The sequence below is a fragment of the Erinaceus europaeus genome, chromosome 14 (assembly GCF_950295315.1).
Source record: "Erinaceus europaeus chromosome 14, mEriEur2.1, whole genome shotgun sequence".
In the NCBI taxonomy this organism is placed as follows: domain Eukaryota; kingdom Metazoa; phylum Chordata; class Mammalia; order Eulipotyphla; family Erinaceidae; genus Erinaceus; species Erinaceus europaeus.
Genome location: NC_080175.1, coordinates 23,036,340 through 23,057,695, shown reverse-complemented (window position 1 = coordinate 23,057,695; position 21,356 = coordinate 23,036,340). Strand labels below are relative to the sequence as shown.

Genomic DNA, 21,356 nt, shown 5'->3' with positions numbered 1-21,356 from the left:
GATTTCTCACATGCATATATTGTATAGTATAGTACTATCTCCCAAACCCATAAAAATTTCAAGTAGATTTATTTTATCTCCTCTCTGTGAAATGAATCAGAACTAAAAGGTGGAAATCGCAACGTACAAGTGAAATGGATCCACTGCATTTTGCTCCATAGGGTAGTAGCTACACAATTCTGGGTATTCTTACCTAATAGCTTTTCATTTGTTCAGAGTTTAGCTAAAATTCAAAAAAGGGCTATGCATTTTGACTAGAGGGGGGGATCCTTAGACTCTCTCACAATATGTCTGTTCTTCTTTTAGACAATATTATAAAATTTTTAGAGCAGAGAGGTAGCTCCTCAAGTATGGCATATGCTTTGCCATGTGTGTGGCCTAGGTTTAAGCCTCATCACCATGTGAGAGATGCCATGGCAACAGGAGAAGCTCTGATGTTGTGGTGTCATAACACACCTTTGTTTCCACTACCTGAATAAAAATGAAGCCTGGAATAGTAACTTTATGCATGCATGAGACCCTGGCTCTGTGAAGAGTGTATGTAACTCATTAAGATTTTACTTAGGTGGGCAGGAGAGATAGCATAATGGTTATACAAAGAATTTCCCATGGGGCTGGGTGATGGTGCACCTGGTTGAGGGCTCATGTTACAATGTGCAAGGACCAGAGTTCAAGCCCCTGGTCCCCACATACAGGGGGACAGCTTCACAAGTGGTGAAGCAGTACTGTAGGTGTATCTCTGTCTCTCTCCCTCTCTATCTCCTCCTGCCTCTCAACTTCCGGCTACCTCTGTCCAATAAATAAAGAAAATTTAAAAGAGTTTCTCATGTCTGAGGTTTCAAAGTTCCAAGTTGAGTCCCTCCATACTACCATAAGCCAGATCTGAGCAGTGCTCAGCTGGAGAGTGTCTTGTAGAAAATTGAGAAGTTTTACACTTGTATCAACAATTATATTTACTGTAAACCACTAATTCTCTCAATAAAAAGAACAAAAAAACTCAACGTGTTAATAAACATGTTAATAAATTAACATGTTAATAAATAACATGTTAATAAATAAAACAACATGTTAATAAATAATTAAATAAATAAATAATTAAAAGTTATATTTAGTACCTAACCAACAGAACACTAAGATTTTTCTTTGTTACACCAAAGTAAAAGACTCTGGGGTGGGGGTGTTCAGGTCCTGGAACATGATGGCAGAAGAGAACCTAAGTGGGGGGGAGGGGTTAGATTGTTATGTGGAAAACTGATAAATGTTACACATGTACAAACTACTGTATTTTATTGTGGACTGCAAGCCATTAATCCCCCCAATAAAGAAAAAATAGATTTCCTGGGGTGTTAATTAATCTGTATTATCACCTACTAAACAATACTATTTCTTTCTCCCATTTCACACATTTTAGTCAGCTCCCACCTCTCCTAAAGTATACTCAAGTAGCAAAAGGAGATATTCCTTGGAGAAAGGTAGCTTCTTCGTTGTCACTGTAAACATATCTGGACAGGGCCTCTCCCTGTCGTGTGATTCAGTCTAACTGAAATGGAAGCCATCCAGTTCCTGAGAGGCTTCACTCAGTTTAAGTGCCCCGCATGATTGTTCTCTCCTTTACATCACAATGATAGATGCCTCAACCAGTAACTACAATACATGCCACCCAAGTGGAATATGGATGATCAGACATTTTTCTATTTTTCTAGAAACGATTGATCATTCATATTTATAGGGCTATCAACCGCTGGGATTTGGAAAGGTCAGTATTGATTATCTAAGTCACACAGATGGTCTGCTTCTTTACTATACATAAGTATGAGTTTCCTTTATGAATCTCTGTGATTTATTTATTTATTTTTTTTTTTTTGCAGGGAGGTGGGAAGGAGGGTGGTACTCATGTGAATTAAACAATGGCAATTTCACAGAAAACATACTTTGATTAAGTCAGAATTTTGGCACTGGTAGGGCCGTACTTTCAGCTAGCTAATCCACCCTTCCCCCAACACATGCACATACAACCTACTTTTCTGATGAGGAAATCAACTGAGTGCCTGTCAGTAAGCTTTCTTAGGTGAAATACCAGTTAGCATTTCCATCAAGGGAAAACAGGAGGACTATATGTCAAAATGTGAACAACAGTTCTATCTTGGTAGAGGATTTGAGATTTCTCAGGTGAATTTATTTTCCTTTTCCATGTCTTTACATTCAGTTATTTCTGTAAAGTGTATATATGCTCTTGCAACTAATAAATGGGCAATGGGCAACTTGGTTCAGTAGCTAGAGAACAAACTTGTATGTATGAGACTCTGGGTTTAATCCCCAGAATCACATATGCCATATGTATACTTAAACAGTGGGTTTTAAATCCACTGTGAGTAATATCATAATTGAAAGGAGTTATGTAGACCTTGGGAGAACTATGGTGGTTATCCTTGGTGTGGGTGGGGTACAGGACTTGGGTGGTGGGAGTGGTATGGAATCATACTCCTATTTTCATATATATATATATATATATATATATATGTATATATATATATATATTTGTATATTATATTTATTGGATAAAGATAGCTAGAAATCAAGAGGGGTGGGGGATAGAGAAAGAGAGACAGAGAGACACCTGCATTTCTGTTTTACCACTCGAAAAGCTTTCCCTCTGCAGGTGGGAACCAGGGGCTCAAACCTGGGTCCTTGCTCACTGTAATATGTGCTATCAACCAGGTGCACCATTGCCCCAGCGGCCCCTTACCTTATAATCTTGATGATCGCAATTAAATCACTAATTAAAAAAAAAACTAAGAAATAAGAAAGGAATTGTGTAGACAGTGGGCTTCCCCATCAATGGTCTTCAAAGAGCTTAGTATGAATGGATCAGTAAAGTCAAGGTTGCAGTTCAGATCTCTATCTTCCTAGTGTTTTTATAGTAGTGAATAACTGTTGGGTTTTCTCTGCTTGTTTTCAATCCTTCTCCCGGTTACTTAGAGTTTTTGGCCACTTCAGCCTCCGCTCTGAATGGCAGTTGGTGAAAGTGGACTACAAATCCATCTTCGGCCGGCGCTGCACCAAGGAGGACTACCAGACCTGGCACCTGCTCAACCAGGTACTCCACTAGGATGGTGAGGGATAGTTCCTAGGAAAAGGAACCATTGGAAATGCTGTTTACACACAGGTCCAGAGACCTTGGAAACAGGGCCTTTGAGAAATAAATGGTGAACCGTTAGGGTAAGAAGCTCTAACAATATGGACCATTTATTACTATACAATAAGGGCAGACCTCTATGTCCTTCAAACTGTTGGGCCCTAGGGAATTGCAATAACCCCCCTTTATTTATTTATTTATTTATTTATTTATTGCCATTAACTTGTAACAGGAACTTAGATATGGTCATTTATCATAGAGAGAGAACTTTGTAAATGAACTATAGTTTTGTTTTTAAAATGATGTGAAAAATAGTCCAGAAGAGGCTTCCTTTCCACTAGAATCCCACTGAAGCCATTTGAGCAAATGGCTGGTAGTCAGTGGCAATTCTTCTTCTTTTTCTAGCATTTGCCCTTCTTCCGTAGCCAGTCAACAGGTCAGGTTGAAAGTTTTCAGGAGCTGCTTGTTGCTGGCTTTGAAAGTGACTGGGATCCATGTGGATTCAGTCGGCTAGGAAGGATCGTCAGTTTCCCCAATGAATGGGTACTCATGGGTTGCACCACGAGAAGGTCGATCCAATGCATCCCAGTGGCAATGAGTAATGGACTTTCATTGTTTATGGAAGTTGGATGAAGGAGCAATCAGACCAGCCTACCATAGTGTTTCTTCCGTGTGGTGGTAGTTGAAGATCATCCCTTTTATCCTTAAAACTCCTGAAAGGTCACTGAGAATTATGTTGCTACTTAGAGTGACCAAAGGAGTATGAAAATACTCATGTTTCCTATTGACAAGCTAAATTGTTCCACCTCTGTGTGTTTTCCTGCCTCTCTCACCATGGACTTTATTTTTTGTTAATTTTTAAAGAATTTTTATTTATAGAATGGCTGTTGACAAGACTATAGGATAAGAGGAGTACAATTCCACCACATAATATCCCACCACCAGAACTCCATATCCCATCCCCTCCCTTGAAAGCTTTCTTATTCTTTATCCCCCTGGGAGCATGGACCCAGGGTCATTATGGGGTGTGGAAGGTGGAAGGTCTGGCTTCTGTAATTGCTTCCCCTCCGAACATGGGCATTAACAGGTCGATTCATACTGATCCAAACTCCCAGCCTGTCTCACTCTCTCCCTAGTGGGGCAAGGATCTGGAGAGGTGGGGCTCTAGGACACATGGTGGAGCCATCTGCCCAGGGAATTCAGGTTGGCATCAAGGTATCATCTGTAACCTGGTGCCTGAAAAAGAGTTAAGATACAAAGCAGAGGGGGCCAGGTGGTGGCACACCTGGTTAAGTGCTCACATTACAGTGCACAAGGACATGGGTTCAAACCTCTGGTCCCCACCTGCAGGGGGAAAGCTTCACAAGTGGTGAAGCAGGGCTGCAGGTGTCTCTCTGTCTCTCTCCCTCTTTGTCTCACCCTCCCCTCTCAATTTCTGCCTGTCTCTATCCAATAATAATAAATAAATACAAATATTTTAAAAGATACAAAGCAGAACAAATTGTTCTAATCATGAACCTAAAGGCAGGAATATTGCAGGTGAATATTTAGGGGTCTCCATTTTGGAAAAACTAGTAGGTCTATTTTAGGTATATTCCAAGGGACCCATGACTTTACTAGTTTTTGCCTGAGCCGGACATCTCACTTGTAGGTGGATCTAAGGAATTATCTGAGGAGACGGTGTCATAGTTGGAAAAAGTACTAGAAAGCTGCATCAGGGAAGAGAGTAGCTCCCAAATATGGGAAAAGTATATAAATAGCATTACCTGTAAGCCCCATTGACTTGATCTGACTTTCTTTCTAAGGGGGAGCCTTGCGTCATGGGAGAAAGGAAAATATTCAAGAAACGAAAACCTGGAGCCCAGTGTGCACTGGGCCATGATTCCTCAGGAACGGTAGTCTCAGAACCCTGTGTCTGTGCTGACTGGGATTTTGAGTGGTGAGTCCCCTGGCATCTCATGACTAATTCCAACCAGACATCTGCCTATTTGGGAAATTTAAATGAAGACGGAGTTATGGGAAGAAGATACGTCCCCGAGTTAGTCAGCTGTGTCAGCTGGCTTTTCTGCTCCAGCTCTTAGGCCAGATGAGAAAGCTTCATTTCTAGGAGGAGGACAGGACAGGAAAAACTGTTTGTGTCAAAGCAGCATATATCCAAGGTGACTTCTTAGCTTCAGCGACAAACTATTTGGGGAAGTAACAGAGAAGTTGGGTTGGTCACTGATAGAGTCCAAAGATTTACTAATTTAGACTCCAGGCACATTTGCTAAAATTGTGCTCTTCCATGTGAGCTCTTTCATGTCACCATCCCCTTTTTTCTTTCTCAAATGGCAATCATACACACCCATCAAAAAAAAAAAACTTTATTGGGTTTTTTTGTCATTTTATTGGGGAATATTGATTTATATAACAGTCTTTATCACAGGTATATGGTTCCGTATCTCCCAGTGAGCAATGGCAAGATGTCACACCTATCAACTTGTCCTCTTTCTACACCATAGGACATTATTTCCACCTCCCTTCAATTCCCTCCTTCTATCCTTCTTTAGAAACTTTATGCTTGAGGGTCAGGCGGTAGCGCAGCGGGTTAACCACGTGTGGCACAAACTGCAAGGACCTGTGTAAGAATGCTGGTTTGAGCCCCAGACCCCCACCTGCAGGGGAGTCGCTTCACAGATGGTGAAGCAGGTCTACAGGTGTCTATCTTTCTCTCCCCCTCTCTGTCTTCCCCTCCTCTCTCCATTTCTCTCTGTCCTATCCAACAACAAACAACATCAACAACAACAATAATTACAACAAGAGCAACAAAAGGGGGGAAAAAATGGCCTCCAGGAGAGGTGGATTCACGGTGCAGGCACTGATCCCCAGCAATAACCCTGGAAGCAAAAAAAAAAAGAAAAGAAACGTTATGCTAGAATCTGCAGCAATAAATCCTAGCTAACCCAATTTTCACCCTGTTTTACCTTTTCTTGTTTCTTTTTTAAGTCTGTTATCTATTTATCTATTATTGGATACAGACAGATTGAGAAATTGAGAGAAGAGAAGGGAGATAGAGAGGGAAAGAAGCAGAGAGATACCTGCAGCCCTGCCTCGCCACTTGTGAAGCTTTCCCCCTTGCAGGTGGGTACCACGGGTTTGAACCAGGGTCCATGTGCAATGTAATGTGTGTACCTAACTAGGTACGCCACCATGTGGCCTCCTTTTCTAGTTTCTTTAATCTCCTATGAATGAAGTCCTCCAGTATCTATCATTCTTCTGACTTATCTCACTTGACATGGTTTCGTCAAGTTTCATTGATATTTAGCGAAAGAGAAAATTTCATCATTTCTGACAGCTGAGTAATTACATTATGCATATATAATACAACTTTCTTAACTATTCATCTGTCATTGGACCTTTGGGTTGTTTCCAAAATTTTGATAATTACAAATAGCATTGTAAGGAATATGGATGTTCATACATCTCTTTGGAAAAGTGTTGTTTGAATAAATAACCTGTGAGATTAATTGCCAGGTTATATGTCATGTGAATTTTTACAACTATAAAAAATGTATTGTTTTAATATATGCTGAGGAAATATTTTATACAATTATAGTTGCCTCATGGATACCATTTCACATCTACCTAATATATGTTAGCATATATCTCACCTATTTCACATTTATAAGTTTCCACATATTTAGCCACAGTCTGGTGCCTTTCTATCTCTATTTCTATCTCTGTCTCTATCTCTCCTCTCCCTCTCCTCCAAAATGGAGGCATTTTCATCCATCTGTCTACTCAGAATTTAGCTTTCCTTATACTGCTAGTGAACATTTCAAATTTAGTGTAGTCATAGCAGACCTCATCTTTTATTTTATAAAGATCAGTTCTTTTTTAATTAGTTATTTATTTTTGGTTACAGACAGAGAGAAATTGAGATGGGAGATAAAAAGGTAAAGAGTTAGAGAGACATCTGCATCCCTACTTCACGTCTCATGAAGCTTCCCCCCTGCAGGTGGGGGCCAGAGGATTGAGCCTGAGTCCTTATGCACTGTAATGTCAGCCTTTAACGAGGTGCACCACTGACTGGCTCCAAAGATTAATTTTCAACACTCAATAAGACACACTAGACCCACTCAATTTCTTGAATCAAAAATACCAGGATAATTTGGTTTTTTGCTTTCCGTCATCCTTGGGTTCAGTCTGTCTATAAGTTCTTATTAAGTTTTAGCCTCCAAAATAGGTTCTAACTCAAGGTACTTCCATCTATTTCTAACACTACCCAGATCTGTGCTTTCTATCTACTTTTACCTTTGTTACACTAAAATCTATCCTCCTCACAGCTACCAAAGTCATATCAGATTTCAACACTCCTGTGATTAAAAACCATCTGATGGATTCCCTCTCTAAAAACATCATCCACTATTCATTCCCTGACTCACTCTATTGTAGGTGATTGGACCTTAATTTCTTACTTTACTTCTTTCATTCTCAAGTTTGCAGACACACTGTCATTTTCTATATTTATTTATTCCAGGATCATCTCTAGAAAGTAAATCTAGAGGTGTAAAGATTTCTTCCAAATCTCAGTACGGCTAGCACTTTGGAATACTTTCGTCTCAGCAAAAGTATCAGTTACTTAGAAATGCCTTCTGAGAAGGCTGGGTGGTGGCGCAGCAGGTTAAGCACACAGAAATGCCTTCTGAGGAGGCTGGGTGGTGGCACAGCAGGCTAAGCACACAGAAATGCCTTCTGAGATACACTGACACTGTGTAGCATGCTCCCCTCCTTTTTAGAATCTCATTATACAGAGAAGCCATGTTTTCTTTTTTTTTAATTTACATTTGTGAGACTATAAGTTAATAGGAGTATATATTAACACCATTCCCACCAGTAAAGGTCTGTGTCCTACTCTTCCCAAACCACCCCCCCCCCCCGACAGTAAAGCTGAACATCCACCCTCACCGTCCACCCAGAGATTCTTACTTTGGTGCTATGTTTTCTTTTTAATCACTTTATTTTCTCCAAGCACAATATAAGTGCTCTGAGTGTAAGACTTTTAGGGTTTCTTCAGCCAGTGCTTAGCCCATAGTTAGCACTAAATGTTGTACATATCTTGTTCCCTTCAAATGAGTGCATTCAGAGAATGGATACATATCACTCTAATTCTAGATTAATGAATTCTTCATCTATATCATAGTCAAATGCTGAAATACAGCATAGATGTTTCATCAATCATTCCTGGCTAAAAGACAAAGCTAAGGGTCCAGACATCAACCTATAAATATGAGGCAGGCAGGGCATTTGAACTAGTCTGATGTTACATGAGAGACATACATCAAAATGGGTACAAAACAGCTACTCCATATGCACAATATCAGTCCTCTCATTTTTATATCATCCACTAAGTTGCTTAAACTTGATTGGTTCTAGAAACCCTCTTCTGTTTTCCACTTTCTCCTATGACTGTAACTGGTAACTGCAAGCCTACAGGGTGACATGTGACTTTTCTCTACCTGCCCTTCATCCCTAAATTCTTATTTTGGGAAGTTTGACTTGCAGTGAGAATTATTCAGAGGGGATGTGCATAAAGAATTTAGCACAAGTTTTTAATTTGAAGTTAATGGCCTAGTCCTATCTGTAGTGATTTTGACCCTTTAGAACCAAAGGACATTTTTACACTTAGGAAAAATGTTTTCAATTATAAACTACCATCCAGCAAAGTAGCCATAGCAATATATCAAGGAGGACACTCACAATTATGGCCCATGACATACTGATGCGAATATGAATATCTAGACTAAGTAGAATATGTATGTCAGACTTCCTTGTAACTTTCTGCAGACTAATATCATTTTAATTCTCTGCAGACAGCGGTTACACTGTCTTTACATATGCTGCTATGTATTTTCTCCAAGCTGTAATAGATCATTATTTGTTGTTGAGAAGGAAGTGTTTTTTAAAAAAAAATTCATTTTTTTTCTTTCACTGTTTTCATTTCTTAGTCTGATGGGGATGAATCAGCTCCAATATTCTTACTTTTGAACCTTGAGAAATCTTCTTAAGGTCTATGAATTTACTTCCTAGATTGTGAAACACAAATAGGTAACTTGTATTTTACTGATTCTTAAAGAGGGATAAGTGAATTAATACACATTATCAAAGTGACTATGCTATATACATATGTCTTGCTATTTCTGCTGTTAAGTTTATACTCTGGAGTTAAGTATTTCCCATGGCATTTTCAACAATAAAAACATAGCTTATACATCCAAACATGTACCATCTTCAAAGCTGTGCCTTTGGGTATTATCCATTTATTTTTAAGCTTGGTGGCATTGCTTAAAGTGTTTCTGAAACCTTCTTTGGAAAACACTGTCAGCATGTACTTAAAAGTAAGATAGACTCTAGGAAGACAGAGTCCTTATAAGACATTCTCTGGTATTCACATCCCCATTCCCTTTGGTAGGTACTTGGACCCAACAGCCTCTAAAATCAGAACCACAACTAGAACACTTTAATAAAAGGAAAATGAGCAACTGAAATATAAGTTATTTGACTAAGATTCCAGATTCAGGTGGGGAAGTACTATGATTCAAATACAAGTATAGATAAAGTCCATATTCTGATCTCTACATGATGTTATTTCTCAAGAGCTCAGGCAAATCTTTATGACATTAAATTAAATTTCTTTCAGGATAAGTACAATCACCCAGTTTAGTTATTTTAGAATTAAAACTCAACCTCAAATAACCTCAGTTATTGGTCATTGTTAACATAGGATGCTCCATTAAATTCTTAAACAATTACAAATGACTTAGTTTTGTCCATATCTACTGCAATTGTGACAGATGTATAGTGACCAGCAGACATCATAAGTCTTTTTTATAAGCGGTACTGCATGTGTACCTTTCTTATAGATAGTTGTACCTCATATTGAAAAGATAGAAGACATTTTAAACAAGCAAAAGTTGGTGCTGAGCTAGTGGTCATAATCTGAGCGCTATAGCTAATACTCATATTGGCAATAAATTATCCCTGTGCTTCCTTTACATTGAGTATAGAAGAGATTGTTTTAATTTCTAAACTTCTATGATTTGTTTTTCTTTGTGAGTTTTATGGACAGTGGGTGGGACTACTTATTTTGAAAAGCTTTTTACTTGGAGTCAACTTCAGTGACCACAGCTATCAGCTGAAATGTAAGTTTTCACCAAACAGTATTTGTCTTTAGTTTTCATACACTACTTAGCATTTGACAAAAGTTTCATAGCCCCACCTGTTCTCAAAGGCCATTCCTACCAAACAGTGATACTAACTAAAGAATCTGAAACTCCCAGATCATTTGGTATAAGCTGCTGCAGTGCACAGTACATGTAGTTAACTCTGTCAGTCAGATCGTGTTCATTGGTCCAAGCAACCATCTTGCCTCAGAGACAGCAAAATATATTATATAATCTGCTTTAATCATATTGGGAGAGAGAGAGAGAGATAGAGAGAGTCTTTGTAAGGCAAGAATTAATGTCTTGTCATTGGTGGAACAGTTAAAGGAAAATACTTTTGATTGGTACCCTCTTCTAAAGAGATATCATTTTATAGATTCTCATAAATGCATTCTTACAAAACACCATTAACTTTCACAACTTCCACACTTCCATGAAAAGCAGGTGTCAAGGATATGTTTTGCATAGTTGTTGATGTTTCTGCCTAATAGCCTCACAAATTTCCCCAGGAGGATGCTTACTCTGGAAAGCCCCTCTCTCTGTATCCAGGTCTATCATGGCATTGATGAGGGACTAGGGGAAAACCCTTCCTGAGAATTAAGTTTGTCAGAGAGAAGTAGCAGTTATCCAGAAAAGGGAGTTTAAAGGGGTCTTCAGATAGCAACACAGTTTGTAATTGCCCAAAGTCTGAGGCAACCCACATGCCCAATGACAGACAAGTAGCCAAAAATATTGCAGTATATATACACAATGGGATACTATTCAGCTGTTGGAGGGCATCTTACCCTCTTCATTTTGGATGGTACTTGAAATCATGTTAAGTGAGATAAGCCAAACAGAAGGCTAAATTCCAGATAATGTCACTTGTAGGTGGATCTTAAGAAACAAGGACAGAAAGGGGAAAACACATAAAGGGGAAACTTGGAGTGGGTATGATATATTGCACCAAAGCATGGGACTCCGAAGGAGAAGGGTAAGGGAGGTATTGCATCCTGGTGCTTGATGGTGGAAATGGACCTAAATGAGGAGTGAGAGTATTTTGTAGACACGTATCACAGGGAGATGAGCAATTCTAACCATGTGTCAATAACTATATTTAAGCTGTTAAGTCATAAATAAATAGTTCTGTTGAAATGACATGAGCTTCCCTGCAGAGAAGTTAGCTTCTAGGAGGCCCAAATGCATTCATTAGTCCAGTGAGAGAATGGTTGTGTCAGGCTCTAAAACTATCTATTCATTTTTTTCTTACCCAATCACCTAATAATAACTTTTTTATTTATAAAATGGAAATATTTATGAGACTATAGGATAAGAGGGGGTACATTTCCACTCAGTGCCCACTCCCAGAGCTCCATATTCTATCCCCTTCCTTGAAAGTTTCCCTATTCTTTTATCCCTCTGGGCATATGGACCCAGGATCATTGTGGGGTGCAGAAGGTGGAAGGTTTGGCTTCTGTAATTGCTTCCCCACTGAACACGGACATTGGCAGGTTGATCCGTACTGTCAGCTCTCTCTCTTCTTCCCCAATAGGGCAGGGATCTGGGGAGGCAGGGCTCCAGGACACATGGCAGTGTCCTCTGCCCAAGGTAGCCAGTTTAGCATCATCATATCATCTGGAACCTAGTGGCTGAAAAAGAGTGAAGATATAATACAGAACAAATTGTTGACTAATCATGAGAATCTAAAGGCAAGAATACCCACCTGCAGGGGAGTTGCTCACAGGCGGTGAAGCAGATCTGCAGGTGTCTTTCTCTCCCCGTCTCTGTCTTCCCCTCCTCTCTCCATTTCTCTCTGTCCTATCCAACAACGACAACATCAATAACTACAACAATAAAACAAGGACAACAAAAGGGAATAAATATTTTTTTAATTAAAAAAATAATAAATAAATAAAAAATAAAGGCAAGAATATTAGAAATGAATACTTGGGGTCTCCATTTTGAAAAAAAAAAGCTAGTAGGTCTATTTTAGGTATATTCCAGAGGACCCATTACTTTACTAGTTTTTGCCTAAGCCCGAGAGCTAATATGCAGGTAGACCCAGGTATTGTCTGGGGAGATGGTGTCATAGTTGGATGAAGGACCAGAAAGCTGAATCCAGGAAGAGATTCCCCAGATATGGGGAAAGTACATAAATATTGTTAACTGTAAACCACACCAGCTTAATTTGGGGCTAATAATAACTTTTACTAAGCACATACTATATACCAATTGCTTTTGTTAAATTTTTTATTATTATAGACATTTTTATTCTTGAAATCAATATTTTATTAGGGAGACAATCACTCAAAAGACAGTTGTTTAAATTACATTTAAAAAAAGAAATACAATTTCTTTTTTTAAATGTAATTTTTATTTATAAAATGGAAACACTGACAAGACCATAGGATCATAGGATAAGATGAGTACAGTTCCATACAGTTCCCACCACCAGTACTCCATATCCCATCCTCTTCCTTGAAAAGTTTCCTATTCTTATCCCTCTGGGAGTATGGACTCAGGATCATTATGGGGTGCAGAAGGTGGAAGGTTGGGCTTCTGTAATTGCTTCTCTGCTGAACATGGGCATTGACAGGCTGATCCATACTCTCGGCCTATCTCTTTCTTTCCCTAATTTGACAGGGGTCTGGAGAGGCAGGGGTCCAGGAAACATTGGTACAATTTCTTATTCTTCTGTGATAGTTGTCTGTATATCAATCCCACCACCAATTAAACCATCCTCCTCCATCCACTATTGTGCATTGGCTTCCTAATGTTCAATCAACCGTCTCTGCCATGCCTTCACCTAATGTAGGAGACTACATCTGGCCCAAGTTTAACTCTGTGTTCTTTTTATTTATCATTTTAAAATTTATTTTTAGAGATGGCAGGAGGAGAGAGGGAAAGAGAGAGAGAGAGAGAGACCGAGAGACCACAGTACTGAACTTCCTTCAGTACAGTAGGGGATGGACTCAAACATGGGTGTCACATATGGCAAAGCAGTACTCACCCTCTGTTTTGCACAAGCATTTTATAAAGGAGGAAATGAAGGCACAGACAGGCTAACTCACTCAAAGATGTTCTAAATCTATCATATTAGACCTTTTTTTTTAAAAAATTTTGTATTGATGATTTAATATGGCATCCTGGATGGATGGCTCCAAGAGCCTCCAGGTATTGTTACTGGGCACAAGGGCACACTGCAACCAGTAATTAAATTGGTGACCCTGGGATTGTGTTGCTGCTCAGCCAGAAATTAGAAGTCTGAATTGAATTATCATCTCCCTCTTTCGTTGTCAGTTATCTACAATTATTACCAAGTTGTTTATCCTCTTTTTACTCCTGCCTTCTAGTCTACGAACTGAGGGAATTAGACCTAAAGAATATAAGCATCGTTTCCTATTCTTCCATGTAAGAGCTTTTTGATTTCTGAACTTACACTATTTCTTGTTCATATAATTTAAGACTTCTCCTTCAATGGAATTTGAAATATCTGTAGGTTCCTGAAAATGAACAGCTTCTCCCATAAACTTTTAAAAAGTCTAATCCCATATAAGAAAAGCATAGAGGTGACATTTCTTGAAGAAAATTGCTTGTGTTTGAAGAAACTGTATACTTTCCTGAGGCAAATCAAACTTCCTGGTACATTTCTCTCCAGACTTCATGATTCAACAGAAGAGAGAAAAAAATCACTCCCCAGGAATCTGAAGCATCAGCTGGAACACCTACTTTTTTTTTTTTTTGAACACCTACTTTTTTGTGTAATCATGCAAGCTCCAGAGCTGAGAGCAAGGTTGGGCAGTGTGAGCAATTTTAATATACAGTTAGCAGAAGTTAATGAAGAAGTCCATAGCCTGGGGACAGTTGGTGATGTTTCCCTTAATGTTATTAAATATTAATGAGCTGCTCTTCCTCCTTGGGACAACAAAGCAGAATCCTTGGTGAACCTTTTTTAATTACTGCATTGCTAAAAGGTAGCAGAGCTGAATGTATTTGCTAAAGATGGTTACATTTAGCTAAGAAAATTAAGATATTTCTCTACTTCTCAAAGCATAAGCAAACTCCCTTCTTTCAAAGATTACTAGTATTAGTGCCAGCAAGACATTCAAAAGATTTATCTCATGTAGCAATCAAAAAAAAAAAATTCTAGACGTAGTACAGATCACTGCAGCAACTACAGCCCAAATATGACAAATATGACTGTATCCAGATAATGCTTAGAAGTCAGATAGTCATTGCTAGGATGGTAAACATGTAACTACTGACTCTGTGGAAAAAAAAAACTGAGTGCATAAGCCTTGACTAGGAGCATTTGCTCATTGTTATAAATATCCCCACTGTGGCGTTATTTTAAGCTATCAATATGACATTAGTGAATGCAGAACTGGGAAGAGATATACAGTAAGAAAACATTCCTAGTTTTTCTGTCTTGAATATGTTTAGGTATAATTAGTAATAATAATAACATAGGAAATATAAAAATATATAATACCACTATATATGTTTCTGGACATGATGCTTTTTATAGCATGTGTAATATTAACACAATAACTAGGGCTTTCCGTGTTTGGAATGCTAGTTTTAAAATACACTTTATTTAAATGGAATTTTATTTAATTTTATTTTTAACAAAGACTGTGTTTAACAAGCATATATCAGTATTGGAAAAAAACCTCAAATTTTATGTAGCCTCTCACAGGCTGTTTTGTACTGATACAAGCATGGGTCTGCGTGCATATTCAAGCTGTAAAACTGATCTTCAGTCATTGGTCAAGAGACTTAGAAAAAGACTTATTTGATAGACATATCTATTTCTTCCTTCTTTCCTTTCACTTTAACTTAAACATGGCCACATCAAAACAGGTCTTGAGTTTCACCTTTCACACGTGAGAAAGAGAGCTCATATCAATTCCCCAGTCATCAGTTAAATACTTGGATTGAACTCTTTTTTCTTCAAAGAAATATCGAATATTGACTCATAGTCTACCTGCAAAATTAAAGTTAATACACTGGAGTAATAATTTTTAGGTGTATTTGGAATATTAATTGCCTACTAAGTATTTATTAAATATCTGCAATGTTCTAGGTGCCGTTCTAGACTCTTGTCATGATAAACAGAACCAAAGCCAGGACTCTTTTGTAATCTGTGTTTCTGTCATGCTACAATCAAAATTTTTTTTCACCCAAGAAACTAGGATATCCTCCCCTAACCTAGATATAAAAATTTATGTAATAAATTACCATACATAAAGGGTTGAATTCTTCAAGTCCAGTGCATAATATCTACAGGGATAGAAGTTGATCTGGTGTGTCCAGCTGTGAGGTTGGTGTGAAGGAGAGGGTAAGAAGGATGGATAGTTAAAAGTAGGAACATCATTTATATAATCTCATTTGACAGTTTGGCTTTCTTTTTTTAATTTTTTTATTGTTGTGGTAGTTATTGTTGTTGATGTCATTGTTGGATAAGACAAAGAAATGGAGAGAGGAGGGGAAGGTAGAGACGGAAAGAAAGATAGACACCTGCAGACCTGCTTCACCACCTGTGAAGCGACTCCCCTGCAGGTGGGGAACCAGGGGCTCAAACCAGGATCCTTACACTGGTCCTTGCGCTTTGCGCCACGTGCGCATAACCCACCGCCCAACTCCGGAGTTTGGATTTCTTACCTGTCCTGTTCCATACTGAGGTCCTCAGTATTTATTGTTATTGTTTGGTTTGAGATATGCTTTATCTTTCCCTTCAAATTACTGACAAGTCCTTGAGGAAAGAGATTATCGCATTCTTTTCACAGACTAGGACACATGTTGAGTGATAAATAAATGTGAAATTAAGCTTTTGTTTTTATCTTCTTTTCATTCCTATACTAGTCTCACACATAGACAGTTTGCCTCTATTATCATTGGATTTTAATGAAATCTTGACTAAGAATATGAAAACAGAAAAAGAAAGGAGGTATGGGTCCTGAGAGAGCAATTTCTGTTGTTGTCTTATGTTTCATTAATAGTTAGTGGATCAATATTCACATATCCAGATCGTCCTCCTCAGTCTGTGGGTTTCTGGAAACTCTTAACTTAGAGACTTAACTTCTAAGCTTGAATTCTCCTGCCAATGAAGCCACCTTTAATGACCTCTAGTTGATTATAAAAGAAAGAGCCCCGGGAGCATGGGATTCGTAATGCAGGCACTGAGCCCCTGCAATAACCCTAGAGGCAAAAAAGAAAAGAATAAAGAAAAAGACACAGCCCCTTTTACCTATTTCACTGCTCTTTTTCCTACCTGGACATTCACATGTCTTGGAGCCTTAGCAAGCACCAAGAAGTAAGGAGACTAGAGTTTAGATCTAGTCATCCCCCCTCCTACATTGGTCTGTGACTTGCTCATTGTTTTGCAGTGGGAAGGAGAGAAGGGAGTCCTCTCTTCATTTTATTGTTTTTAAGATTTTATGGAAAATAGGTACAGTTTAGGTACTTTGTGTGGGAGGGGGTATTTGGTTTGGGTTGTCTTTTAGGAACATAAGGTGGGCTGTGTCAGATGTACTTGAGGAAGTATTAAGTGATGATATGTATGCATGTGAATAAAGATGCATTTACGTTTACAGGAAAAGAACCTGTGAAATAAGTTTTTGAACAACAATTTGTGTTATCTTAACATAAAAATGTATCGCAACTTTTAAAGACTTCTTCTATACTTATCCCAGTAACTGTATCCCAAAATATGTTTTTAAACTTATTTTACCCCTCCGCCACCCCAAGCCAGTGTGCCACTATGCTTTTTTATAATCTAGAATTTTCCTTGGATAACCAATATTTTTCTATGTTACATTGGACTACAAATTTCCAGATTTGAAAATTAATTCTCAAAGTATGAATGTTTTCCATTACTGGAAATATTGAAATGAAGTTTCCATTGTAAGGATAACAGTTGGAAGGTAGCGGTGTTGTGTGCATATGGAGGAGGTGTTTTAGCATCTGTGCAGCTTACCAGTGTTCAATATTCACTTTTTGGACAGTGACTATGGCTATGAGAGACATGGAGAGAGCCAGTGTGTCCCAGCTTTCTGGTACAACCCAGCATCCCCATCAAAGGACTGCAGCCTTGGTCAAAGCTACCTAAATAGTACTGGGTAAGTAAAACACTCACTCTTTTCCTATTTGCTAAAAGTGGAATTGAAAGGATTAGATGACAAATGAAGTGAGATGGGCTGTGGCCAGATTTTATTTATTATAATGACCTTTGAGAAAAGTTGAGGAGTTCTTTAGTTTAAAGCAGCATTTGGGAGAACATCAGATGATATTTCTCATTTCTCAGATTCCATACCTCTAACCTTTGCCTCTGAAAAACCATAGCTGCTATTTTAGTCAGGTCTTCTCTTCCAGAATGAGGTGCTGGAGAAGTCATTCCATTAACAGAAGTAGTGTACAGATACTTCTATGCGCTCTATGGAAAGATAAACTGAAGGTCATATAAACTGATATTAAAAACTTAAAGTGCAAATTCAAAAGTTCCATCCTAGGAACTCCTAGAATAAGAAGGTCAAGGCACAGTTATTTAAATTATGATTGTGCTTCTCTTTGTTCACTTATTAGTTACCCTCTCAGATTCTTGGGGGAAAAAAAACTTGTAGATTTTCCATCTTTCAGCAGCCAAAACAGATTGGAAGAGTAGCTTGGTGTAAGACAGTACTTAACAGTTCCATACTCCCAGAGGGATAAAGAATAGGAAAGCTATCAGGGAAGGGGATAGGATACAGAGATCTGGTGTTGGGAATTGTGTGGATTTGTACCCCTCTTATTCTATGGTTTTGTTAGTGTCTCCTTTTTATTTTTTATTTTATTTTTTTAATATTTATTTTATTTATTTATTCCCTTTTGTTGCCCTTGTTGTTTCATTGTTGTAGTTATTATTGTTGTTGTTGGATAGGACAGAGAGAAATGGAGAGAGGAGGGGAAGACAGAGAGGAGGAGAGAAAGATAGACACCTGCAGACCTGCTTCACCGCCTGTGAAGCGACTCCCCTGCAGGTGGAGAGCCGGGGTTCGAACCGGGATCCTTATGCCGGTCCTTGTGCTTTGAGCCACCTGCGAATGTCTCCTTTTTAAAATAAATTTTAAAAATTTAATAAAATAAATTAGAAATTAATAAAACTAGAAAAAAAAGAAAAGGAGGGACCTTAGAAGAAATAGGTAGATAGATATAGTTATAGAAATAATAGTGAACTCATATCTTTGGTCTTGGGAGAACTAATGCAGTTCCCAATGGAGGGAATGGGAACACAGAGAAGTGGTGGGAAAGGTATGGAATTACACCCTACTATAATTTGGTAAATAAATATTAAATCACTAATAAAAAAGATTTAAATATGTCCTGAATTATTCATTCAGATGAGGAGAGAGACTTTTGTTTTTCTTTCACAGAACAGGGTATATAGTGAGTATTAAATAAATGTGGAATTACGCTTTTATTCACATCTTCCTCTCATTATTATCGTAGGTATACACAGAGAAAATTCCCATTCACACATTAATTTGATCCACCTGAATCATTTTGTTGAAATGTAATTTCTAATATGGCAGACCAGGGATGGGGCTGATGTTGCGTTGTCAAAAAGGTCATGACATATTTTTCTGTTTTTCTTTTTCTTTTTTAATTTTCTGTATTAATTTATTGGATAGAGATAGCCAGAAATTGAGAGGGAAGGGGGGACAGAGAGGGAGAGAGACAGAGAGACACCTGAAGCCCTGCTTTACCATTAGTGAAGTTTTCCTCCTGTAAATGTGTCATGAGTTGTCTGACAACCCAATATTTCTAATAAAGTCTCACAGGTACTGCTAATGCCAGAACTGTTTATTGAGTAGTGAGAATAATGTGTTCTGCCCTCTAGTCTCAGCTCTTTGAGAGGATCTTCTGCCATCTTATTCTTGTTACTCACCATCTTGCTTATTTACCTGGTTGTAAAATAATCATCCTTATTTACCTGGTTGTAAAATAATCATCCTTATTTACCTGGTTGTAAAATAATGATAGGTATTATCTACCCAACTGGTGTTTATAGAAGAAAATAAAAGTAACTACAAAGGTGATGAGGTAGGTATATTTGATGGGCCGAGCTACTATGAAAACCATGCCTTATCTTTAGTCAAATGTTTAGTGTATAGGAGACCAATCCTGGGACCTGAGCAGGGGCTTAAAGGATTTTAATATAGATCATGTTATACTTGCATCAGAATTTGGCACCCACCAAAATGTCTGTCACAAGTAGAAATCAAATGTCTTGTGAATGACTAAAAGTGAGAAAGAGCAGAGCAAGCAGTTAAACTCATTCGCTGCCATGCCCATGCACAAGGACCTGGGCCTGAGTCCCTACTTGGTACCTGCGGGGAAGACACTTCACAAGTGGTGACGCAGTGTCTCTCTTTCTCCCTCTCTGGCTTCTGTTCCCCTCTTAATTCTTATCTGCCCTACCTAATAAAAATAGAAGAAGAAAGCGAGAGAGAGATAAGTGTCAACCAGGAGTGGTGGACTTGTAGTGCGGACACTGAGCCGCAGTGATAAGCCTGGTAGAAATAAAAAATAAAAATAAATCTAAAAAGTGAGAAAGGAAGAATAAACTGATTGCATACCTTTATTATTTAAACCATTGATAATCAATGAAACCTAATAGAGAACAAAACATATAACTTGAGATTTTTCTAGTGACTACAGTAAAAACAAAAGGTTTAAATTAATTTTAATGGTATATTTACTAACCCTGGTATATTAAAACTTGCCATACTAACCACATGTGAAAAGTGGCTTTTATATTGGACAGTATAGTTATAGACCCACTATGAGTTCAGTTGGCAAGTAAAATAATATTCTTAGACTAAACTAATTCTATCAGGCAAATATTCCATAAACACCTTTTTAACATCCTTCTGACATCTTTGGATAGAGTTGGAGAACGGGTGACTCCACAGTGTAAAGACTCAAGAGAACTAGCAGGTAGAGCAGAGGACCAGTACAATTCTGAAAGAACTTGAGTTAATTTGCCTTCAAGACCATCAGGAAAAGGCAATGTGATGATGGTTAATTATCCCTGGCATACAGGGTGAAAGATCTGCTGAGGTGGTAGTGGTGGTGATGGTAATGCTGGGGATACATTTAATATGGATTTAACAGGAGGGGCCAGGTGGTGGTGCCCCTGACTAAGTGCTCACATTACAGTGCACAAGGACCCAGGTTCAAGCCCCTTGTCCCCACCTGCAGAGGGAAAGCTTCACGAGTAGTGAAGCAAGGCTGCAGGTGTCTCTCTGACTGTCTCCCTCTCTACTTTTCCCTCCCCTCTCAAGTTCTCTCTGTCTCTGTCCAATAATAAGGAGATAAATATATTTTTTAAAAATCTTAAAAATTACACTCAACATGGCTTTAACAGACAACTACTTATAGTACAGCCTTACAGTCAGTGATAAGTCAGAAATGGTATCTCAGTGCAGGTTAGGGGAGTGGGCAAGCTCTTCACTAGGTTCCAGATACTGAGATTGTGGTAAAGTAACACACCATAGCCTCACTGTGAACAGAAATGATCTTGTTCCAGAAGTTCATCTTGCTTTGCGGAGAGGTTTGCTCTTATTCAAGTCTTTGAGGTGACTTTACTTCAGCAAATTGAATAGGAGTTTCAAACTTGTGTTTTCAGTCTGACATTTATGATGAGTAGGAAATGTGCTATAAAGTACCCAGAGACTCCAGGGAAAGGACTATTAGGCATCAGGGGATGTAACGATGTCCTGGAGAGTAGAGAGAAGACAGAAAGAAGCTTCTTGATTAATCTAAGTAAGAGGTTTGATCTTCTAACTGCTTCCTGGGACAGAGAAAATGGTGATGGACTCCAAAAACAAAAACAGGTTCCTCCTCCATCTCAGAGAGAAGCGCTTGTTTTCCCTGCTTCCCCGGTCTATTGGGTCAGCATCCTCCTTGCTAGTGAGCGAGTCAGACATTGATTTTTCTTGGCTGGTTTAGACACTGATCCTATCCCTGGCTCACAAGGTAGGATCAATAATAATGTT

At 38.5% G+C, this 21,356-nt stretch overlaps 1 protein-coding gene across 1 annotated transcript in view; it reads left to right on the top strand.

Moving 5' to 3' along the window:
• SORCS3 (sortilin related VPS10 domain containing receptor 3) overlaps positions 1 to 21,356 on the top strand; it is a 795,336-nt gene that overhangs the window by 723,174 nt on the left and 50,806 nt on the right. Inside the window, exons 15-17 of the mRNA XM_007530390.3 lie at positions 2,980 to 3,097; positions 4,942 to 5,075; positions 17,325 to 17,438. Coding sequence (XP_007530452.2) covers positions 2,980 to 3,097; positions 4,942 to 5,075; positions 17,325 to 17,438 — 366 coding nt within the window. The remainder of the gene's footprint in view (positions 1 to 2,979; positions 3,098 to 4,941; positions 5,076 to 17,324; positions 17,439 to 21,356) is intronic.